This window comes from Muntiacus reevesi, chromosome 2 (genome assembly GCF_963930625.1).
Source record: "Muntiacus reevesi chromosome 2, mMunRee1.1, whole genome shotgun sequence".
Lineage (NCBI taxonomy): Eukaryota > Metazoa > Chordata > Mammalia > Artiodactyla > Cervidae > Muntiacus > Muntiacus reevesi.
The window spans coordinates 64,447,522-64,473,150 of record NC_089250.1 but is presented as its reverse complement, the minus strand read 5'-3'; the positions used below and the strand labels follow the sequence as shown (position 1 = coordinate 64,473,150).

Below are 25,629 nucleotides of genomic sequence, written 5' to 3'. Positions count from 1 at the left end.
ACTAGGCCAAGATTTCAGATGCATGAAACTCCTTCAGTCAAGTGAGAAGGTACTGTCATTATCTTTTACAGAAGGAAAAAAAAGGAAACTCAGCGACATTAAGCCACTTGCCCAAAGTCCTTCACCCTGTGGTGAAGTAGGCTTGACCAACACTGAGGTTTGCACACTTGGAACACACAATTCAGTATTGCTTTCCTAGGTGATACCATATGACCTCCGTGTAACGGTGGTCCTGGGCACAACTCCAACGGGGCATTTCCAAGATGCGTGTGTCCCTCTCAGCACCTAAGATGGCTCATAGGCTCAGCCTTCTTTTAAGATAATCCCTTCCCTTCCCCACCGCATGCCAAGACCAAACTTTCCAGAAGGTAAAAGCAGAGAGGCCTTCAGATATCAACAGGGCATAGTTGGTAACCAGTGCTGGACATGAAGAAAGGATACTGGCTTTTCTAGGCAATTCTCAGTTCTGTTAGGAAAACAGTGAGAAGGACCAATGTAAACGGTCCTGGAGAATCACCCCACCATCATGTCAAGCATACTTTCCAACTAAGGCCTCATGTCATGTGTCCCGGAGACTCCACCAGCCCCAAAGTACCAAAAAAAATCTCTCAGGTCTTCGTTCCTGTTATTCTCTTTATTTCATTAACAGATTAATTACAGATTTCAACTTTTCAATGCAACAAATGGGTAAATTAGAATATTCACAGCATCTTGCTAGGGCACCATGCCAAAGAAACAGTATCTGGGTATCCGCTCTGTGCTGGGGACATAGAAAAACAAGCAAAAGTATAACCACAATTTTGACTTTCTTCTTTTTAAATAAAGGGTTTTTCATTCCTCTTTTCAAATTGTGAACTGTCCTTAATTCCTTTTACCAATATTCACTTCAGCTTTCAGAACTTCCTTCCTTTTTCTGGAACTAATGTGCTGTTCTGAAAGAAAATGGAGACAAACACAAAATTATCAAAGGTTCCAACTCACTGTTACAGCTCCTAACGTGGTGACAACAGAGAAACCAAGGTCCTCTCCCACTAAGAGATCCCATTTGTAAGGGAATGACCATTCATCTATTACTCCTATTTATTTATGCCCCATCTCATTTCACAAAAAATGAAAGACAGCTCAAACTACAGCTGATGACAACTTAAACAAACAATGAAACACACCTGATGATACCTAAGTAAGCGTGATATGTGAAAACACAACATGAGGTAATTAATTCCAGGCACACCTCTCACAGTGTAAGGCCAAAAGGACAGTGTACATTTCAACTAGATGCAGGGTTTAAAGAATGCTCATCTTCAACTTCCCAGACTCTGGGTCCGCCAAACAACACATGGCCCTCATGTAGCTTGGACGATGACATCCTGACCTTTTGTTATAGAAATCTGCACCATATTCCTGCCATGTGGTCATGTTCTTGTCAATGATCAGACTCGATGTCTAAACTTCACAGAAAAAAATTAAATCTAAATCTCAATAAATCTCTTCAGCCTCCCCTAGACTTCAAGAAGTGACAGGGAAAGACAAGGAAAATGATCATTTAAATAGATACTGTGCAACCAGAGGGGGACAGCACCCAGGAGGTGATCTGACGGTGCGGGTGAGCAGAGGCGAGGGGCCCACACACATGCTCTCCTCATAGGCAGCTGTCCCCAGTGGTGAGGGCTGATGTGATGACAAGCAGATCTTGCAGAATGGCATGCTCCAAACCAAGTAACAACAGTCCCAAGGGGCACACATGCACAGGCGTGGAACTCATCCTGAGTGCCCCTAATTCTGTGCCAACGTTCAGAGGTTCCCAGGTACATCAAAATGTATGTGTCCCAGGAATTCCCTGGCAGTACAGTGGTTAGGACTCCTCACTTTCACTACAGGGGGCATGGGTTCAATCCCTGGTCAGGGAACGAAGATCCCACAAGCCACATGGCTCAGCCAAAAAAGTGTGCTCTGAAATCTTTATGCAGAGAGGACAGTATAATTATGAAATAAGAACAGGTGAAAGGGTGGTGACCCACAAGCGTCCACTGTGGCTAAGAAGCTAGCCCTCTGTTATGCCTGATCAAATCGATACCTGTCCTCAGATCAAAAACGCTTGGCTATCAGGGACTCTCCAATAAAAGATGAGAGCCCGACATCAGGAAGTCCCAGATGTCCAAACGATCAAGCGACTTTCCTCTTTCTCAGGCAGTGCAGTTTGGGGGTAGTAGGGTGCGGGGCTGACTATCTAAAAATCAAGAAAAACAAACCTAATCCAGTTAGTCTGAAAGAATTAAAGAGCTCAATATGCAGCAGAAAGGACTAGTTCTGAAAGCAAATCTCAAGACAGAGCAACTATAATTCAGGACAAAACTAAATGGGTAACGCTGAGGAATGGGGCGGGGAGGGACAGATCACAGAGGGACATGGATGGGAGCATGTTGGAGGGCGGAAGTAAGTTTGTACCTTGGTTGAGATAGTGTTTACTATAAGATTGCCTATGTTTTTCAAGATTCACAGAAATATACACTAAAAAGGGTGAATTTTACTGTATTTGAATTAATACTGAAAAAAAAATCAAAACATGGTTGCTTTCTATGTTGAGAAGAAGATGGTTCAGCTTCTGTTCACACATCAGTGCAAAGGCTCTATATTCTATGCTCTTGTGAATTTCTCCTGTTTCCAGACGAGTGAAAATTAGATGGTTCCATTGCTTTGGCAGGGAAAGTCATCTCCATGGCAGAGGACAAAGAGGAACAGGATCTGAAAACTCAAATACCTCCCCTCTCTTTGTTCTAGTTCAGGGGTCAACACGTTGTGCCCCAGGGGCCAAATAAAGCCCACCACCTGTTTCTGTAAATAACGTCTCATTGGAACATGGCCATGCTGGTTTGTTTGTGTGGACTGGGCTGTCCTCGCATTACAGTGGCAGAGCTCAGTAGTTATAACAGAGACCGCATGGCCTACAAAGCCTAAACTACTACCTGGCCCTTTCTAGAAAACTTCTGCCAATCCCTGGACTACAGGAGCTGATCAGTGAAGCATCAGACGTTCTTCTTCCCTCCTTTCACCGTGCCTCCACTTCCACCCTCATCCAAGCAGTTGACAAGATGGGAGTACGGGTGGTACTTCACTGGGCATTTTAGTCACACAAGGAGCAACCCTGAACCGTATCCTGAGCTCTAGGAACATGAGTTCGGATGCTGGCTTTGATCTGTGGCCATCAGTCTTCATAATTTAGTCTTACCAAACCCCACTGTTGGGCCCAACCAGAGGATAATACTACAAAAAGGCCTAGAACAGTGACCAGGTGTGCCGGGATTTTCCATGGGACTATCATTTAATGAATTTAGATGTCCTGAATGGAGGGTGGGAGGGGTCCCCTTTAAGAAGTCCTAAAGTTACATCAGTCTTTTCCTCAACTCTGCTTGCCTATGAACACAGAGGGTCTGTGTCTATGAAGTACCTGTGGGACACAAGTGAGGAGGAAGCCTTACAGTCAAAGCCAGGTCCAGGCTGCTCCGCGGCCAAGTTACCACAGCTAGGCTAACTCAGGGGGCTTTGGCTTTGCCCTGGTCCGGGAAGTGGGGAAACAGCCTCAGAATTCAGCTCTGAGGTAGGGAGGGATGGGGAGGAAGAAGTGCGCTGAAAATAGCTAAGCAACTGACATGCATGGCCGTGGGCAAGAGGGAGAAGGGGCCCTGCTCCTGGGCCGAGTGCCCCTCATCTTTACCGTAGAGTCCTATATTTTGCCAATCTACTGCTCTGCTCTGCAGCGATCCTGCCAAAGGAAAGAGGGTTTGAGAGTCAAGAAAGGACAGTAAGAAGAGAAATCAGCTGAAGAAAGAAATGGTAAACAACCAACCGAGAGCTTCTGTTAATGTCACCGCTTTCCCCAGGGGCACAGCCTGATTCTTGAACTCATGAAGAGAGAAACAGACAGCTATAACTTTCTACATAGGATGGAGGGGGCATGAGAACCATGGTCTTCCTCCCCAGAAAATGTACTCTATTTTATCTGTATTAGGAACTCCTGCTGCGTGGGATCTAAATCAAATGGTTTCCACTCCCATCTCCCCTCAATCTTGTTCGTCTTGTGTGAGCAACTTCCAGAAAAGAGAGAGCTCGGCAGAGGACAGCCTTTTGGCTCCCGGGGGTCTAGACGGGCTGCTCTGAGAGAACGGGGCTCTACTGAGAGAAAACAACTGAGCCCCCGGATCTCTCAGATGCAGCACAGAGCTGCCAAGTTAAGGCTGTTGGAGGGGCTGAGTAATGAACCAGCTGCCACTGCTGGTGCTCTGGGAAGCCCAGCAGAATGCAGGCGACCCCAGGAGAGGCAGGGAGCACCCTGGGCCGGTATCCCCAGGGAGGCCCTCAGAACACTCACAATGGATGCCCGGGCAGGAAGGAGACATGTGGCTCTCCCATGCATATGGTCTCTGAGAAAGCCACTCTGTTGATCTGCCCACCTTAACCAGCAGCTGCACCGAGGGTACACTGAGGGTACTAAGTTACATTCTTCTAGCAAGAGTCCTGGAGAGGAGAATGCAGGGCACGTCTGAAAATGTTAACTTCCAAAGGTGAAAGCAATTCTGACCTTTTCCTATTGACCTTTACGTGGCTGAAATCACCCAAGTTCTAATAAAGTCAAATCAATGAGAAACACCAATGTGACATTTAAATTTACTTCTAATCTAGGTTCGAAAGTCAAGCTGCCAGCCAGCTGCCATCACACTGGGCCCTGACCCTGCGTGTGAACAGAAGTTGCCTGGTTCTCGGGGACATGATGAGGGCCCCTGAGCGGTGCTCCCTGCCAGGGGCCTCTGTAAAGCCCAATGCTGTTTCTGGGGGGGAAGAGCACGGACCTCATGCTTAGGAGGAAAAGCTCGGGAAGGCTGTTGGGGTTACAGAGAAGTCCCTCTCTGGGGCACAGGAGAAGCGTGGAGAAGGATTCTCTGTGGCGGCAGAGGAGAAAATGGTTACACAGCCAGCACTTAAACTACAATCTTCTGCCACCTGTCCTGACTCACTTTAATCTTCATGAAGCAATTATTTTCTTCTCTCATTCTAATATGTCAGGGCATAAACTGTTGTGGTTTTAATATATTTAAAGCTTATCATCACAACTCGTTTCTGATTTAAAAGGCTTCTGTTTCAGGCTGGATTGAGGTGTCACAATGGCCCCTCAGGATAGCTTTTCACCACATACTGTTGGTTCAAAGAGCTGGGTGGACGGAGCTGACAAAACTATTTCTAGTCCACTCTGGGCCCCTGACCTGTCCCCAACCTTACCTCTTGATTGCCTGCTGGGCCAGCATCCGATTGCCAGCCAGAAATGTCACACTGCCTAAGATGGCCAGGTACTTCAGGGTCTGGAACATGTTGAGCTGTGTCCAGTAGACATACATGAGTCCCAGCATAGCTATAAGGACAGGTGTCATGAGAACCAATTGAATCAAATAGTGACATTGCCCAGGGCAGAAGACAACTAACTAGAAGCCAGTAACTGCGGAGTCCAAAAAGGTTTGTATTTATAGACCAGCTGGTTTTATTCCTTTCCTCTCATGCCAGAAAATACGTAACTCAATATACTTGCTTCTCAGTCTTGGCTGCCAAGAAATTCGGAGGTAAGAACCAGATCTCAGTGATCTGGTTCCACATTTTTGCATCTTTGTTCTTAAATGATGGTTTTGTATTTGTTTTTTAAAGTTGCTGTCAGGTTATATTGGGTTGGCCAAAAAGTTCATTCGGATTTTTCTGTACTATCGTCTAGAAAACCTCCAATGAACTTTTGGGCCAACCTAATAATTTGGGATTCCGCTGATTTTTCAAATTCTGAATGAAAGTCCTCAGGATTAAAGAAATAAATCCTTTTCCTTTTTACTAAAAGTAACAAATAGGGGGAAAAAATTAAGGCTAATTTGCCATTGAGACTAGGAACGAAGCAAGGAAGACAGGAGGAGGATTTAGTCCAAAGGGCTCAGGTCCAGGGACTTCCCTGGTGGTCCAGTGGTTAAGACGTCACCTCCCAAAGCAGGTGGAGTGGGTTCGATTCCTGATTAGGGAGCTAGGATCCCACATGGCTCGTGGCCGAAAGACCAGTACATAAACAACGCAAGCAGGGTTGTAACACATTCAACAAAGACTTTAAAAACGGTCCATATTAAAAAAAAAAAAAAAGAAGATATTTCAAAAAAAAGAAAAGCAGCTCAGGTCTGGGCACTGAGAACCCTGGGTTCTGACCCAGCCTCTGCCCTTCACAGACACTTAATTTCTCTGAGCCCAAATTCTCTCACCCGTCAAACCAGGATCATAACTCCTGCCCTGGTCATCCCCATCAGGGTTGTGATGAGTCAAACGAGGGAATGTGCACAAAAAGCACTCTGGCACAAGTCATGGCTCTAAACAAATTTATATTCAAGCTTTGTTCTCCCTGACCCGGGAGGGCTATCACTCAAATTCAGTAACTGGGCTGGAGAGAAAGGTCATCCTGTCAATTTTGCCCAGAAGGATGACGCATGAACTACAGCAGGGGTTCTTAGCCATTTTTGAGGTCACGGACCACTGTTAGAATTTTGATCAAAGAAACAGACTCTCTCCGTCCCCAGGAAAACAGAGATACACATATGCCTAGAGTTTCAAGGGGTTCATCTACCGACCCCTATGGAATCTGAACACTACAGAAACGTACAGGAGGGCTCCTACAGAAGTCAAAGGAATCAGAAAAGAATATTGAGGTCTTGGTGAAATGCAGGGGCCACCAATCCAATAGTGTCGAAAAGTTTCTGAAACGCTTAACTAATCTGTGAATTTACTGTCTTGTAACGTTTCGGTCCTAAGTTCTCTAGAGGACAATGCAGGACGGCGTGTTTGATTGTGGAAAGGACTGTTTTCTATTACCGTCTGGACACAGCCGCCAGCAAATGTGAAGATCGATATGGTGGGGGAAGATAACCTTTGGAAACTGCATTAATGCTCTCCATCCAGGAAGATGGCTCAACGTAAAGATGCGATAAGTGAGTAATCTCTGGAAATGAACAGAGCTATTAACTGAGGGTAAAATGGCCTGCCAATGGCAGCTTCATACAATGAAACCCGATATAATGACATCTGTTATAAGCTGATGGGCCAAACAGGTTTATCATCATATTAACTGTTGTAAAAGGCCAGGAGGAAGAGGGAAATGTTATGCTATTAAGTCATTATAGTTAATAGGTTGTGGGTCTACTTAACAGGGCTTTTGCGTGGGCAGGCGAAATGTCAAAGGAGGTTAAATGGAATTAGCAGCCTGGGGCGCTTACCAGCATGTCCCAGGTGAAAGACAATCGTGCTGGGAGCAAAAGTGAAGTTGGAGACATTGGCACCAATCCGGATCCACTGAAAGATGGGGAGAAATAAATTAAGAAGACATAAGAATTTGAAAGGGAGGCAACCCACACTGTGCCATGCTAATCCAAAAAAACAGCCCTAAGGGCTTCAAAATTCATACAGACTAGAAGGACAGGGAATTTCTCCTAGTGACAACCACCCTATTCTAAGTCCTAAGGAAAAACCATTCCCTATTTTTCTTTAGAAAGGCATTATAACACCTGTTCACAAAAGTGCTTGAAAATCATTTTTAATGACAGCAAATTTTTCTATTTTAAAACAGGTGAAACCATGAAACTGAAAGGTCCAAAACTGTATTGATGATGAAGTAACTGGCATCCCTGCTAATGTCTCTAAGTTTTGGTATGATAAACCCACTGGCAGCTGGGAGGAGGTGCGCTCACATTATGGGTTCTTTGCCTTTTGAAATTCTGATCACTCTAAGTAACAGGTGCCTAGGATCGGTTTCTGAAAGCCTGTGGCATGCCTTTCAGATTTTGACTGAGAAATAATTCTTTTATTAAAATCAGACCATTAAGAACATCGGCAATTTTCCAAAAGTAAGATCTAATGAGTTTTCCGTATGGTTCTCAAAATTCTCTGAACTTGAAAGATCTGCATCTATGTTTATAGTTTTTAAAGAGACAAGGGGAAAAAGAGATGGTTAAAAAAAATATTAAAATAGCATGTTAAAATGGTAAGAATGTCCTTCTTCTATACTCCCTAAAAGGCCTTCTCCTTAGTATAGTATTAGTCACTCAGTCGTGTCCGACTCTTTGCGACCCCATCGACTGTAGCCCGCCAGGCTCCTCTGTCCATGGAATTCTCCAGGCAAGAAAACTGGAGTGGGTTGCCTTAGAGGTGACTAACACCAATAGTTAATGCCTTTTTAAGGTTTTTAAACATAGAAGATGATACTAAACACCCTATCCTACCACTTGTCTTCTTCACTCAATAGGACATTTTTAACAACCTTGCCATATCAGTTGACAAGTACATAAATTTATCCATTGTTTTAACGAGCTACATATTATCTCATTGTGTGGATGTACCATAATTTATTTACACTTGCTTTTATGAGGACTTCAGGTTGTTTATAGTTTTGTGCTCCAAAGAGTGTTGAAATGCACAGCCTCTGTACTCATTTTTTCTACAGCTATCAGCATCAGGTCTTGCTTTTTCACACTTGGCTTCATCTGAACATTTGTACAGAGCATCCGTGTCCATATTGTGACCATTTATAATGGCTACCAGGTACTTTCTTATTCCCCTTGTTAAGTGATCAGCTTTTTTGGCAGCTCCCCTATAGTAGGTAATTTTATTTATTCTAAAATTTTTGGACCATCAGTTCGGGTCACAGTTGCTGGACCCCTTTGGAGCTGTGCTGAGGCCAGAGCACAAAGTGTCCTTTGGAACGACTATATCTGTGGAGTCTGGCGCCAGACACACGCTGCCCACGCTAATTACAGCAACTCACCAGAGCAAAGAGCAGGAGCAGGGGCGAGAGGATCAGGGCGGTGAATGTATTGGACACCACTGTGGGGGGCCTCTTCTCAGGCTCGCGGAACAGGTGCTGCCAAAAGAAGACACACCAGGAATATTCCACCGTGTGCTCTTCCCAGCGGGAGCTGCCATGTATACCAGGAGCCAAAACCCCCATGACAGTCAAGAGAAGGAAATGCCTCCCAGAGGCTGAGACTTCCTGGCCATGGGCACCCAGTTAGCCTTTTCCCTCTTCCCAACACTAGCTTCTGATCCCACTGGTCTCCTTCCAGGGACATTACACCAGTCCCAGCTCACGACTGTCCAAGTCTCTTTTCCCTTCCAAAACGCATTGTCATTTAGAGGCTAGAGGATGCAACATATTAAGCTGCATCCGCCTGGTAACAAAGATGGTACTCAAGCATCTGGACGGCTGGGGTGACACATCCCATGCAGGACGATGGATTTCACAGTGTTTCTGGGTTCCCAGGGTGGTGTCATCCTATTTTGCTAACTGACTTAAGTTAGCTAACTGGTGTATTTTGAAATTTTCTTGCTTGCCAATGTCCAGCCAACCCAGCTCCATGACAAGGTAGCTCCATGTGAGACTCCTATTCCCAAATTTTTAACCTCAGCTCCTCTTTGCTGCCACTGCCATGAAGGGACTTCTAACACGGCCTGTGGCAGCTCCTGCTGCCTACCCCAGCCTACAAAATCAGTCAGCACCCTTTGTCATCATGGTTATACCTTGAAGTGTTTAACTGCATTCTACATTCTTAAATGATGCTATAGCAACATCAGGAGGAATTTTAAAAAGAATCCTACTACTCTACCTTTTGGGCCCTTGGCCTTTTTCTAACAGTGGAGTAAGAGTCAGTAGTCTGCTTGGAACACTTCAACATTATTTCAGATGTTGAATTTCCCTGTTACTGCAGTATAATCATTTCTGAGGACTCCAAACAGTCCACTGAGTGGATCCACTCAGTTTCCTTAACCAGGGCTCCAACTGTTTAACAATTATTGTGCTCATTTTGTACACTGCTTTAGAAACTTTTCAAAGCTATTGTTTCCTTATCTGGGAACTATTTGAGCCTCACAACAGTCCCATGTACTGGGTTGGACAGGGATTTCTAATATTTGTGTGCAAGGAAGGTGAATCCCAGGAGAAAGCAAGGGCTGGCCTAGGGGATGAAAGCCCTGTGCTCCAGTTGAGCTGCCCACCTGTGGGCCCCATCGGCCCTGGTCTATGCAGGAACATGGAAGAGCAAAGCCAGACCCATCTGTGCTGTGGTTTCAAGCAGTGATCTGAGGACTGAACCTCCTGCACATTTAGGAAAAACAGACTCAGGTTCTGATTTTGTCTCTAGCTATCTGCTTTCTGGGAAATGGCCAGCAGGCAATCTGAGCCTGTTTTTTTAAGCTCCATGATGGGGCTGATATTTGCCCTGCCTGATCCACAGGGTGGCAAAGACCAAGCTACAACATATCATATAAACAGGTTAAAAAGGGGACCACAGCCAGTATCTGGGGCTCTGCTGCCCTCTCTCATGTGTCCATTTCTCCTCTGTGTTTAGTGAAAAAGCCCTTTGGGATGTACCTGAATTTCCTGTTTGGGGGTGAAAATGTTCTTGGACAGGACAGTTGACGGAACATCATCTTCAGGGAACCTGATAACCACATCAGCCTAAAACAACAAAAGCAGCGATGAAAGGCCCAGGGGCAGAGAAGGGGGTGAAACTCATCAGCAGGACAATATCTCCCAACTCCCATCCAGAACCATGACTGAAAGGAGCTCCAAGTAGTCCAATCACTTCTGAGCCATTAGCCAACAAATTGAGGCAGTAAAAATTTCAAGAACAAAATAAGTATTTGTTGAAAATGCTTTTTAGAGCAAGAGTTCCAATTTTCTACTGGTCTGGTGAGCCCCACAGAGCTGCTTAATACAAAAATCCCAGTTGGTACTCAGGCTGTTACAGTAGCAATCAGAAACTGCTCCTGGGGAAGTATAATTTAGTCTCAGACAAAGAAAAAAAAGAAAAAGAAATGAAAATGTGCTCTCACACAAAAAGCAGCCCAAAATCCGAGAAGAAAAGAAGCTTTGAATACAACACAAGAAAATGAAGCTGCCCCTTTGTCTTGCACAGGGAGCCACCCACCATTCAAGGCCTGGAATCTGGCCTCTGCTACCTTCCCCACCTCACTGCCTCCTGCCCTTGACCAGACTCAGGTGCTCCAGCAAAGGGGACCCACTCATATCTTACTAAAAGCACCTCAACCTTTCCTGGAGGCTGTCCCCCAGTGATCATCCAACAGCCCCTCGGATACAATCCTGAAAAATCCCGGCAATTCTTCAACCCTTGGCTCAAATGTCATGTCTTTTAAGAAGTCTCCTCTCACCCCACCGGCCCAAAGTGAGTTATGTAAGTGAAATGCACCACGTAAACCATGAACACACCATGCAGATGAAGGTTATTAGTTTATCATGGTTATTAGAATAGCCTGCAATTCATTAGTCCACACCATAGTGAATTGGGACTGGATTTCAAATCTCAGGCCCCTCCCCAGCCTACCCTGCAAGGACACACTGTACCTCAAAAGCTAGAGCCTTTATCTCTTATATCTGTGTATCCCCTGCAGTGTTTTTGCCTGTAATATGAAAATCTTCTTCAAGTACAACAACTTTCAAAGAAATGTGCTAGAACCCATTAGGGCAAATCTATATAATTCATTCATTCACTCAATCACTATTTATGAAGCCCCTATGACATGCAAGCCAGGCCATGTGCATGCCCCTAAGACTACTAATGGGACCAGCATGATGTGGACTTATTTATGGGCCTCTGGGTGGCATGGGAGAGGCCTGGGTAGAGAGCCCACACCCTGGAACGGGGCCAACTTTGTCTGACTGCGGCATGGCCACTCTTGTCTGGGTGAACATATAAGGAGGCACATACCACATTCCACAGGATTGGATTCTTCAAAGTTGCATCTCCGATGATCAAGTAGAGAGTGTAGGTGCCAGATGCAGAGTCAAATTCGAGCTTTCTCTCAGAGGTGTCCAGTTCAAACTTGTACACATTCTTGCTGTCCGGCTCTGCGACAAACACCACTTCCTGGCCAGTCTTCTGGTTGTGGAGTCGGACAAATGTCTGAATGGAATAATAATGCAACTTTTCATCTGATGATTTCAAAACTCCCTCCGGGCCCAAAGCCCTGAGGCAGCAGGCTGGCAGCTCTTCTGTCCCAGTGGGAGTTCTGGGGTCAGTCAGGCCTGTCTGAGAAAGCAGGAGGAAGAGCCACCCCACCCTGCTTATAGCTCTGAGATCAGAGTACTTTTTGCGAGTACAAGAAATTTAACTTAGGGGTCTGGCCAAATCTCAACGACTCGTAGGCCGAATGCCCAGTTTGTGAATGATTTAAACCCTTTGCTGAGGCTGTAATTTCCTCTTCCTGCCAGCCTTTTGCTGCCCAATTAACTTCTTCACTAGAGGGTGAAAAAGAAGGGAAATGAGGTGAAACTGTAAGAAGCCCATTTTCAATTTCCTAGTGCCTCCAGCTAAAGATTTAGGAGAGGAGGCATGGGGATGGATAGCAAGGCAGAGTTCTCATCATGCAGGGCAGCCCAGTGTCAGAGAGAACCCAGGCTTGAAGACAGGCAGATCTGATTTCACTACTTAAGAGCTGAGCAAGTTATTTAACCTCCTTGAGCCTTGATTTCTTCAGCTTTAAGACAGAACAGACTTTTGAACTCTGGGGGAGAACGTGAGGGTGGGATGTTTCGAAAGAACAGCATGTATATTATCTATGGTGAAACAGACCACCAGCCCAGGTGGGATGCATGAGTCAAGTGCTCGGGCCTGGTGCACTGGGAGGACCCTGAGGAGTCGGGTGGAGAGGGAGGTGGGAGGGGGGATCGGGATGGGGAATACGTGTAACTATATGGCTGATTCATGTCAGTGTATGACAAAACCCACTGAAATGTGAAGTGATTGGCCTCCAACTAATAAAATAATATTAAAAAAAAAAAAAAAAGACAGATTTAACTTCTACACGTGTTGTATCCATATGAAGACTCACAATAAAGTACACAATGCATTTAGCATAGTACCTGCTATACACTATCTAGTCAATAAACATTTATCAACATGATGATATAAATCTAATCACATTATCCCCCCAATGGCATAAGAAACTAAGGTTTCTGCACATAAGATGCAGCAAAACTTAATATTCACTCAGCTTTGCTTTCACAAGTTTCCAAATAAAGAATTCAACAAAGCCAGTAGACTGGTTCCATTTTACAGATCATAAGGCACGGAGAATTAAATGAGTTGCCGTGGCCACAGAGCTAGTGCTGGATCCACAAGAAAAAAAATCTAAATCTCATTCATTACTCTACACCTGGGCAACAGACAACAACCATCAAAGTATTCAGGGAAAGAGACCCAGAGTTGTGAAGCCTCCTGGTTTCTGCAATTGTGGCCAAGAATGGGATTGAGGAGCCTGGATGCATGATCTTCCTCCTGTCACAGCCAAGCACAGGCAAGCAGCCAGGCTCACCCGCAAATGCCATCTCTACCTAGGAGGTCTGTACGCCAGGCTTTCTAGGATCTTGGATGAGACAAGTCTTCAGTTAAAGTTTTACTTCCTCACTAGCTCCTCCTGCACTAATCCTAATCCCACCAATTCTGTCTTGTATAACAATGACTTCTCTTCATATTCTTTCTTCTCTTCGGCTTTCATTGGCAAGTGTCATTTTGAGGAGGACCTGGGAGATGCTACGGAGTTGAAACGATAGTCACGGCTAAGTGGGGCTGACCTAGCTCTCTGGAGACGGGGTGGAGGGGAGAGAAGCCGAGAAGGGCGGGGACGGTGGTGACAGGGGCAGCCACTCTGGGCCTGGGCGCAAGTGCAGCAGCTGCAGCCAGGAGAAACAGAAAGCAAAAAGGTTTCCAAGTAAATCCACTCACCTGCATGGTCTGTTTTGACACTGCCTCTCTGCGTGGATTTAGGTCTGCTAGCTCCAACTCAAGGACTACTACAAAGTACCTAAGCCAAGGACACTAGGGTCCAGGTTCTTTCCTATTTTTCCACACTCAAAGTATTTCAGCGATTTCTCTTTACAATACAACCGTGGATGAGGCAGTGCGCAGAACAGCTATTCCCAATCCAGTGGGAAGACAGAGGCAGGAAAGGAGGGAGTCTGAGAGGACAAAAGCCATAGCAGATTCTCCGGGAAAAAGATATGGTTTGAGAATCTTTTCAATAATAATCATTATTTTACATATGGAAGACAAAACTGAAACCTATTGCTTTCATCATATTTAGTAGGCACAAGTTAAAAAGTGCTGTTTTTGGACTTCCCTGTTGGTCTAGTGGTTAAGACTCTGAACTTCCAACTGGGAGGCTCCAAAAAAAAAAAGTGCTAGTTTTCAGATTCTTACAAAATAGAGAATCTGCTTTGGTCAGAGCAAAACATACTTTGGGTACCCTGCCTAAGTTTTCCTTTTTTCAAAATTATTTCAATATATGTTTTTATTATAGTCAGAAAGAAAAAAGCTTCAATTAAATGTTAATCTGTCTTAAATATATCTTTCTACACCAGCTAATCTCTAAAAGAAAAAGTGCATTCCAGGTTCAGGGTTACACCCAGTATGAAAGGGGCAAAGTGTCACAGGGGAAAACCTGATGGACTGTGAGGTTTCAGAGTGAAGACCTGAAAGTAGGAATTCAAAATTTTCTCGACTCGGTGTTAAATACCACGTCCACACAACTATCGTGTACATCAAGGTTTCAGGACAAGAGAACTGTCTGGGCTTTTTCCTGACCTGGTGAGGGGTGAGTTCAGCACCAGTGTTCACATCTACCAGCTGGAAGAATAAGGCAAAGTTCTGGTGGCTGTCCGCGATGAATGTGCCCTTGGCTTTGGCTGGGTAGGTCACCCTGAAAGAGACATTTATATGGTAAGTCTTCAGAGAGGATCTGCAGATCTCTGAGAACAGAGGGAAGGAGACCAACTTCGCTTCACTGCCTAATCCTCTCTCTCCCAACTCTGTGTCTCAGTTGTAACATTTCTGGGGTCGACAGAGCGGAGAACTGTCTATGGCCTGAGGGCAAACGGGACTGATAAAGCTAAGACGGAAAAAAGCACAGAATCAACTTCCATCAGGGTCTGGGGAAAATGCTATGTGTGAGTCTCCAGGCTTTCACTTCAAGGATCTAAGGATTCAACCAAGCCAGGCACCAGAGAAACTCATACGCCCCACTGGAGGCTCCTGGGCGAACTGGAAAGCTGGGCTAGCAGAACCACAAAGATTAAAAAAAAATTAAAAAAAAAATTAACAGGACAGACATTAGCAGCGTATGTGAGCATGGCTGGAAGACCAGGAGGTGGAAGATGCAAAAGAATGAGGGCTACTGACAGCTTTTTCTTTTTTTAATGCTGCATTTTTTTCCTTTCACATTGTTTCAATTTATTTTTCTGCCTGAAATTGAGCTTTAAAAAGTCATTTTCCCCAAAGGCAGGAGTGATGAGAAAACTTTTTTCTCAGCTATCCCCTGGGATTTTAGGTTAGGATGGCCGGGGGATAAAAAAAACAATCCAAATGGTTATAGAGCTCACAACTGGCCATATTTCCTGCTTATTTACTTGTGAGTAATACCAACTCTTCATCTATATAGAGCATTAAACTCTGGAAAGCACTCTTACAGACATCATTTCAGTGGGTTCTCAACAGTGCTCTCATTTCTAATGTCACTATAAAAATATCCAAGCCAGAGACAGAAAGCCTAGCCCTTTCACATGACTTAAAAGGAATGAATGCCTGGCTTCTAGTCTCTGGCTAACATCTCATTTTCAAAATGACCTTGAGGGTCCCCCTCATTTTTGTGGTATTTACAGACACCCCAGTTGAGTAAACTTGAGGTCTGAACTCTACCCAGAGGTCTAGATGGGTCTTCTACCAAGGATCTGGAAGAGAACTAAGAAGTGGGCTTCATACAATGTTCCAGACCAACTCTGATCAATTACTAATGGTGACCTAGAAGTGTGTGCTAAAAAAGATGCTGAGTTCCACAATCACCAATGCTGTGACTGATCAGTGATCTCCATGGACTGGAGGAAAGGAATCCCAGCCCGAGCACTGGGTACCTGCCATCTCATCTCTAAGGACCTATGAGACATACAACTGATTTCAGACCCACTGTGGGCCACAGAATGTGGCCATGAGGACCCTAAAAGCAAGTTTAAGACTGTGAGGAAAAACAGATAACACCAGAAAATAAAAATACACTGCTTCCTCCATCAATAAAGTTTTTTTTTTTTTTAATTATCATCTGAACTAAACAGTGTGCTTGGGAATAAGTGTGACGCAGACTTACATTCTGAGGTGAGCTCCTTTCCAAATTGTGGACTATTAATAGTTTGTTCAGGAACTGATTGCCAATACAGACAAACCCCAAGTTTGTCTGGATGCCAAGCAGCACCCCTGGTGTAGTCCCAGAAGAATAACAGCCTCTTTAATTTGGAGTACAAGCTGAGTCACTGCCGACACGGCAAAGAAAGCTGGAGAGCCTCAGGGCCTTGGCGTGGTCCTCCCAGCTCAAGCCTAGGTTCCCCCCCGCCCCAAGAGGCATCCCACCTACCGTGTTGTTTTAGGGGCGATGCTCTGATCCTTATCCACAGTGGAGAGATCAACATTTGTGATGCCAACTTCAGTGGAAATCTTAACTCTGAGCTAAGGTGAAACACAGAAGAAAATCACCAAGTCAACTGGTGAATATGCCAGTAATCAACATACATACCCAGCGTTATCTCTTACTGGTGAGTCAAGGCATGAAAAAAATCCTAGGACAGGAATCTCCAATAATTTTAGTAAAACTGACCCAGCTAGGTAGTATTTCCATCTCTACAATCCAGAGGCCTAAAAGTAACTCCTTGATTCTTATCCCATCTTCCATTCTTTGGCTTTGGATGAATGGCATATATTTAAAAAGAAATGAAAAGAAACAAAGTAGATTTTTTCACAGGTACTTTAAAAAAAGGGGGGGGGGTAAAAAGTTCTTAAGTAGTAACCTTCAAATAATTTAAATTAACAAGTACTCAATTCTAAGTCACTGAGATTTGGAGTTTGTTACAAGCATAACCAATCCCTCTTGATTCTTTCAGTGTTTAAATTCTATACATTCCTTATAAACATTTTCACAAAGAGGAGCTAGTCAATGCTATTAAACAAGAAATTTAAAAAAAATTAGATTCAAATAAATGTAAATTTCCAAAAGAGAAAACACACTAAAAGTCTACTCAGGGGAACTTTTTTATTCAAAATTTTTATTTAAAATCAATGTTAGAATGTGCAAATTACACAATCCCAAAGCACTTCTAATGTGTAAACATATCTGTGAGACTTTCAAATATTTGAAAAACTTGAATGTAATGCTTAAGGTAATCCTTGCCAAATTCACTGGTTTACAGCCTAAGTCGGGATGAAGGAACAGAGAGAGAAGTCTGGGCAAATAACTGAAACATAGCTTCAGCATTTTTCTCAAACATACTATGAAGGTGTGACAGCCTCAAATCAAGGGCAAAGAAGAAAAACTAAAAAGGGATAAAGAGAGCTATCAAGTAATTCTTTTTAACAGCCTCTCTTCTGCCTCCATAACTATTTTGTGACAATAACCTCAAGTATCAGGTTGAATGGGGGGTGTTCTGTTTTGCTTAAAAAGTAAAAAAAGAAAACCCTAATAAAAGATTTATTACCAAAGGCCATAAAGATATTATTATCTCCTACTTTTGAATACAAAGGCACCTATTGGCAGAAATATATTTAGCATCATAGTTTGTTACTGAATCTAGGCAACAGGGTGAATTATGGTAGGGGGAGGGGAACCTCTGGTCTTCAAGTTGAATAAACCACCAAGGAGAGAGCTAGAATCCTCTACTTTGGCTCTTGGGTGCTCTGCTGAGCAAACAGCTTCACAACTCATACAGGGCTCGGAACCAGAGCCAACTTTGCTATGAGAAAGCTCAATCCAGAGAGGCACTGACAGCACTTTCATATGGAGAAAACCTGGAGTGGAAGGCTCAAGCAAAGTAGTCAACGAGCTTTGATTAGCAAGACACCCCACTGAGGTCACTTCCCCACAACCCCCAAGAGCATCTGGAGCACTCAGGTGCAGGGACAGACAGAGACAGCTAGATGCATTTCCTGTCCTAGAGGGAAGCATACAGGCAAAGCTAAATTACAACAGAGCAGGCTGCTGCTTTGTGGAGGGAGGGACAAAGAGCTACAGAAGCCCAGCAGGAGGATCGGTGACCCAAGTCGGCAGCCCTTGGACGGGGAGGGAAATGGGCAGCAGGAGGGCTTAGGCAGGCCTCCAGTTTAGGGAGAGGCAGAACCTGAGCAACCACTCCATGCTACAAAGATAATCTGTTTTCATAGGTAATTACTCTGCAATCTTCATCAACATTAACTAGATAATTCCCTTTTCACTTCTCACTCTCTTATAGACTCATTTAATCTGTAAATGTGCTTTTAAAATCATCATCCCACCTAAATGTTCATAAACAGGAGACTAATTTTTTTTTTTTCTCATAAACAGGAGACTAGTTAAATAAATAATGGGATATTCACATACACTTCAAATTACTCTGGAGCAATTAAAAAGAACATGGTAGGTATCTATGGACAGATAAGAGATGTATCTCCTACTTTTGAATACATGGCCACTGATTGGCAGGATTATATTTAACATCACCTGTCACTGAGTTCTGGCAACTGGCTGAATTATGGCAGGGAAGCGTGGGGGTGGGGAATAGGGGGAGGCCATGAAGCTGAACAGACCCTAAGGGGTAAGCTGGGAGCCTCTACTTTGTAACAAAAGCAAAGAATATAACTGCTTATAGAATGATTGCTTTTGTGTAAATAAGAAAGAATGTGCACACAATTCAATGATATGGGCATTCTTCTTTTTCAAAGTAAATACAGTTAACTGTTATTAAAGGAGAGAGACTGGATAGAAGGGATAAGAGAAGGCTTTTATATTTCATTACATACTTTCTTACACTTTGAATTTTTAAACTATATGCATATTCCACTCCTATTTTTTTTTAAATAGGGCTTACCTGAGCAATGACACTGTGTGAAAATACTTTCTTCTTTATAAACAGTTTTGTATTAAAAAGTACCACCCAATAAATATAATTTAAAAAAACAATTGCTCTTCCTTTCAACAGATGGATAAACACAAACAGATGTTTAAAGATTTGTATAAGGTTCCTCCATGTGCCCTAATTATAGTGATAAGGAAGCCATCAACTTGCGGGTTTTTACTCAGAATCCTGACTATAAGCTTTCAATAATAACATGGTCACGAAGGTCTGCTAATCAAGATTCGGCTGTGTGTTTGTTCGTAAGACTTAAAAGCATTCACAACACAGACATGGAATGATGAAAGGGCAAACTGCAGTGAACTCCAGTCCTCTTGGGTTTGCTTGCAGCCCTAATTTTAAAAGGCCCCCCAAGTTACAGCTTCCTGTGTTGCACAGAAAGCATAGTGCTGCTCTTAAATAGGGAACAATTTAAAACAAGTCCTTCTGCCCCTAAAATCTTACTGCAAATGGGTCTCTGGAAACATTTAAACGAAAAGCTTTTTTATGCTACTCTCTTAGAGCAAGCTGAGAAATAAAAATCACCGTAACTTTTTCCAAAGCCCTGTTGTAAAGGGTTCAGAGAAGGATCCCTGTCGGTTAGCTGCTCCTTCCTTCAAACTAACACTGCAGGATTCGTCTTTTTATAATAGGAAAGGGACTTGTTGAGCCACTTTAAATGCCACTAAGCCTGCTTTACAGTGAATCAACCAGTCCTTCCTTTGCCTGTGCTGCACGCCACATACACCTCAAAAAGTTTTAACGCCAGGAAATGCAGTCTTTCTGCTGAGAGTAATAACCTACCTGTTTAGCTCATTACTGTCAAAAATAATGGTGCATTAGGGGCAATTAATGCTAATGACAGCTTCTAAAACCCATGCTTCCCCTGACAGCAAGTCCAATGTCAATGAGTGCTATTACAGGCCTTCCACACCAAACCACTGTTAATGCACTCTGACCAATGTCAAGCATCTCTCAGGAGAGTAAACAGGACCTGCTGACCGGCTCTGAGGTTCCAAGTGTGACTACTACTGAAATTACAAAGTAAAGTTGCGTATGTGACAGAGGTCAGAGCATGCATGCGCACACACACACACACGCATAAAGCTTAATAAAATGAAGAGGAAGAGAGGAGATTTGTAATACTTACTCCATCACTGAGAAAAATAAGGACAGCAGTGGCCTCGATGGGAGCTTATTATCATTGCACAAGTAACAGAGCTATAAGGCATTTCTGCTAGTCTGTACTTATTTAATTTTTCCAGCAACCACAGAAACACTTGCACAAACACCAAATTTGATGTTACAAAAAGTCAAGCTGTTACAACAATCAAGACAGCATAGTACTGGTATATGGATAAAAGTATAGATTAATGGAATAGAACCACAAGTCTAGAAATTAACTTTATATTTATGGTCAATTGGTTTTTGACAAGGGTGCCAAGACAAATCAATAGAGAAAGAACAGTCTTTTCAACAAATGGTGCTGGAACAACTGATCATCTACATGTAAAAGGAGGATACTGGATCCCTACCTCATACCACATAGAAACATTAACTCAAATGGATCAGAAACTTAAATGTAAGAGCTAAAATCACAAAATTCTTATAAGAAAACAGGAGCAAATCTTCATGATCTTGGATAAGGCAACAGTTGATTAGATATGGCACTTAAGTCAGTGTTTCTTTCAGTGAAAGAAACAATTAAAAATATTGGGACTATTGAAATTAAAACCTTTTGTGCATCAGAAGACAACATTAAGAAAGGGAAAAGACAATCTACAGATGGTGAGAAGATATCTGCGAATCATATGTCTGACGAAGAACTTGTATTAAGAATATACACAGAATGCATAACTCAGGGATATAAAAAGACAGAGAAGTGAGAAAAGGAAATAAGAGCTATATAGACTAGGAAGGAAGAAATAAAAAGACAAATTTTTAATGGGGAAAAGATCTGAATAGACATTTCTCCAAAAAAGATGTACAAATAACCAATTAGCACATAAAAAGATGCTCAACATCATTAGATATCAGAAAAATGCAAATCATATTTCACAAGAAATCACTTCACACCCACCTAGGAGGGTCAAAATGAAAAAGACAGAAAATAAATAACAAAAGTTGGTAAGGATGCAGAGAAATTGGAATGCTTATACATTGTTGGTGGGAATGTAAAGTGGTGCAGCTTCTTTGAGAAACAGTGTCAGTTCCTCAAAAAGTTAAACGTACAATTATCACATGACTCAGTACTTTCATTCCAAGGCATAAACCTAGAAGAATTGAAAACAGGTGTTCAAACAAACGTTTGAACGTTCTGTACATGAACGTTAACCAAAGCATCATTTACAATATCCAAAATGTGGAAATATCCCCACATGTCCAACAATGGGGATGGTGGGGATGATGAATGGATTAAAAAATGCAGTATATCCACACAAGGGACTATTCGAATATTTAGCCATAAAAAGGAATAAAGTACTGATACATGCTACAACATGAATAAACCTTAAAAATATTATGCTAAGCTATTGTATTATTCCAGTTATAGGAAATGTCCCAGATAGGCAAACCATAGAGATACTAAGTAGATCAGTAACTGCCAGGACAGAGAGTAGGATATATTCTTATAGAAGAAGGAGTGTCTACCATTAGACACAGGGTTGCTTTCTGGGGTGATAAAAATGCTGTGGAATTAGATGGTAGTGACAGCCACACAACTCCAGATATACTAAAGATGCTGAATTATATACTTCTAATGGGTACTTTTCTGGTATATCCTCAATAAAACTTGTTTGAAAGAAAAAAGAAAGCTGCTTTGTACAGAATAAAAGGCTCACCCCTAAAAGATTAATTACCACAGTTCTAAGGGCCTTGGAATGCGGGGAAACATCTTTAATCTTCAGACCACTCCATCTCCTTTTCTTCTCTTAAGTGGGCTGAGACGGAAGCTAAGCACTGAAAAAACAAGAGTTGGTCTCTGCCCATAGGGAGCACCCAGCTCAATGAAAAAGCAATACTTACAAGCAAACAATGGTAGGTAATACAATGCAGTAAGAACAATTATGGACATGGTATAAAATACTATAGCAACAAAAATAAGCCAAGTAGACTGAAGCCCTAAATATAAGAGGAAAATAACTTAAAAACTCTTGGAAGAAAATACTAGAGAATACTTTTTGGATCTTGGAGCAATGTAGAATTTTTAAAAGAAGACACAAAAAATACAAACAATCTAGGGGGAAAAAAAGACTTTTAAATTAGGCTTCATTGAAACTAATTTCTGGACATCAAAAGATGCCATAAAGCAACACTAAGGAATTATATCTGATGCTTATAACTAAGGATTTATTAATACATACTGCTTCAGAATATATGCAGTGCCTAAAAAAAAAAATCAATAACTAAACAACTAACAAACCAAAAGAAAAAGACAAAAGATACATGGCAATTCAAAGAAGAAATCTAAATGGCCAGTAAACACAAGAAAATACGCTCAATCTTACTAGTAACCAAAGACAAACATTAAAACAAGATACCATTTCATATTTAACAGATTATCAAAACTCATCATACCAGATACTGATAAGAATATGAAGAAAACAGCAATTTAGCAAAACATAAGAAAGCTGGAAAACGAGCATACCCCATGATCCCAAAACTTCACTCCAGATAAATAAAATGTGCACGAAAAAATGTACTAGGATATTCAGAGCAGCACCTTCTGTACCAGTGAAAGTCTAAGTGTCCAAAAACAGAAAATGAGTTAATAAATCTAATGCATTCATAAAAGGAAGACAATTTTATGAAAATTATTCATATTTATACATATAGCTCTAAGTTCGACATGCATAAATATGGCTAGCTGTCATAAAATTAATATTGAGTAAAAACAAGCAAATTGCAAAAGGATGCACATAATGAAGCATATAAATTTGGGGAAGATGCAAATCAATGCACTATACTACTTAAAAATACATATGTAGCAGAAACATAAAAACTGGCGTTGGAATATACACTTCAAATCTGGGGAAAGAGGGAAGAAAAAGTGAGGAATATACAGAGAGCTTAAGTTTAATCTATAGGGTTTTACTTCTTATCAAAATAAAACAAAATGGAGGAGAGGGATTTCCCTGGAGGTCCAGCGGTAAAGAATCCACCTGCCAATGCAGGAAACACAGGTTCGATCCCTACTCCAGGAAGATCCCACATGCCAGGGAGCAACTCAGCTGTGCGCCACAGCTACTGAGTCTGTGCTCTAGAGCCCAGGAGCCACAACTATTGAGCCCGTGTGCCCTAGAGCCCATGCTCTGCAACAAGAAGCCACTGCAAAGAGAAGCCTGCCTACCACAACTCGACAGCATCCCCACTCTCTGCAACTAGAAAAAGCCGTCATGCAGCAATAAAGACCCAACACAGCCAAATATAAAATAAATAAATAAAACAAGGGAGAAAATATAGCAAAATGTTTGGGTTTGAGGGAGATGAATAGCTGGTAGGTATATAACAATGATACTATTCTCGATTCTTCTCTGTATTTTTTAAATAGTCTAAACTGAAAAAATAAAAATAAAATTCTAAGGGAGCACTGAAGGAGCAACATTTGAATTAGATCCCAGGATGAGTACTTCAGCAAGGGTGGGGAAGAACATTCCCTATGGAGGAAATAACAGATGCCCAATGCATGCGCACGTAGAGTATAGATGAGGACCAGTATGCAGTCAAGAGCAGCTAGAGCTGAGTGGATAAGAATGCAACCACAATGAAGGATGCCCATGTGCCTGCGTGCAGGACCTTCAAAAGCCGCACGGAGGAGTCTAGACCTTACTCATACACAATAGGGAACCAAAGAAATGTTTAACCACAGAACACTATGATTTTTATCATTCTAGTGGTGTTTATGGCGCTTATGAAGCAGAAGGGGCAGAGACGAAAGACAATGAAACTTGCTGGAAACTACTTACCTACTTATTTGCGATCTACCAAAGTGGGACCAAAGAACAAAGGAATCACATAAAAGCCATTTAAAGGTGGAGTCAACAGGACTTGGTGACTGACCGAAGTCAGAAGTGGAAAGGAAGAGAGAGATTAAGAATGGCCGTGAGGCATGGGGATGGCACTTAAATTGGGTATGTCGGTATCAAGACAGTTTAGGTAGAAGGAAAGAGGCTTCAAGGAAAAAAAAAGTTGCCTTTCAATAAGTTCAGCTGCAAATTACAAATATAAGCCCCCTTACAGAAGGAAACTAAAATTGAAAGAATCTGAATTTTTAAAGGCTCAAGGCACACACTACATTAATTTCTATCCAAATCTGTGTTTCTGTGTTAGTGAATGGACTAGGATCAGATGTTTCCTGCCTAAAAAGGTCAGACATGAGGCAGAGAAAAGGCAGAGAGATTAGAGTTCCAGAAAATATCATCCTTTCTGCCAAACTTTTAATCTAAATGTTGACTCTATGTTAAGTAATGGCCCACTTTTGAAAAGGTCAAACTTTCTAGCTGTGTGTCCTTTCATTAAAGAAAAGTGACATGGGGCCAACCCGAGAGCTCTCCAAAGGCCGAATCTGGGATAAAATGAGCTAAAAAATAAATGATGACAGTAATGGATTATAACCTATAGAGTAAAGTAAGCATCCATGAATAACTAAATACAGGGAGAGGTGGACAGCGTTTTCTTACAATGAAATTCCAACTAATTAATGTAGACGGAATGAAAGAAGGAAAAAAATCACCTACTGGCAAACACCACATTAATAACTCTGGCAGGCAAAATCGTCAAGGGTATCTACAGTCTCAAAATATCACTTTAGCAGACAATTACAAAGCAGAAAAAATAGCAACTTTACAACAGAGAAACCTAGCAGACACCACCTTAACCAGGAGATCAAGGTTAACATCACCAACAATGAGACATCCCAACAGCATATACTTCCTAACAGGACACAATGAGAAGGAACACTGCTTTTAGAGTATTTTTGCATGACCTGAATTTAATTATGAGGAAACAGCAAACAAACCCAAAGTGAGGGACACTGTACAAACTAACTGGCCAGTACTTTTCAAAAGTGTCAAGCTCACAAAAGACAAAATACCCTAATTGGAGGAGGGTAAAGGGTCATGGCAACTGAAGGAATATGTGATCCTAGGTTGAATTTGGGACCAGAAAAGGGACATTAGTAAGATACCTAGTGGAATCTACACAGATCAGTTAATAGTATTGTATCAGTGTTAATTTTCACATATTGAAATCATATTAGTTATATAAGGTATACATTTGGGGCAGCTGGATAAAGGGTATACAGGAATTCTTCATACTGTTTTTGCAATTTAAGATTGAAATGATTTCAAAATGAAAAAGTTTAATTAACAAAGAAAAGTCAGTGGAAAATGACATTTGAATAGTGAAGAAAACAGTTGTTGCAAATAGCATATATATAACTACTGGAAAGGCACTGTAACATCTCAAGTTCCCCTGACCCAACAGAATGTGGGACAATTGTGGCCAAGTAGATGCAACAAAGACAGTGGCAGAAACATGAAGAAACGACAGCTCTAAGGACAAAGTAATACTATGAATAGGCCGGCAGCTAGAGCTGCACACAGGTCCCAGCCTCTAAGCTAGCTCAATATTCACCACAGCATGTAACTAAACCA

The 25,629-nt window shown here is 42.3% G+C and overlaps 1 protein-coding gene across 3 annotated transcripts in view; it reads right to left on the bottom strand.

Annotated features, from left to right (window-relative positions):
- Window positions 1–619: 619 nt before the first annotated feature.
- RPN2 (ribophorin II) overlaps window positions 620–25,629 on the bottom strand; it is a 49,914-nt gene continuing 24,904 nt past the window's right edge. For 2 of the 3 annotated variants that reach the window (XM_065921965.1, XM_065921966.1), the window contains exons 10-18: window positions 16,474–16,565; window positions 14,658–14,772; window positions 11,784–11,978; window positions 10,427–10,513; window positions 8,825–8,920; window positions 7,281–7,356; window positions 5,272–5,401; window positions 3,713–3,760; window positions 620–932 (exon numbers count right to left, since the gene is read on the bottom strand). In XM_065921965.1, coding sequence (XP_065778037.1) covers window positions 920–932; window positions 3,713–3,760; window positions 5,272–5,401; window positions 7,281–7,356; window positions 8,825–8,920; window positions 10,427–10,513; window positions 11,784–11,978; window positions 14,658–14,772; window positions 16,474–16,565 — 852 coding nt within the window. In that variant the 3' untranslated portion in view covers window positions 620–919. The remainder of the gene's footprint in view (window positions 933–3,712; window positions 3,761–5,271; window positions 5,402–7,280; window positions 7,357–8,824; window positions 8,921–10,426; window positions 10,514–11,783; window positions 11,979–14,657; window positions 14,773–16,473; window positions 16,566–25,629) is intronic. The other variant, XM_065921967.1, reaches the window with a different exon arrangement.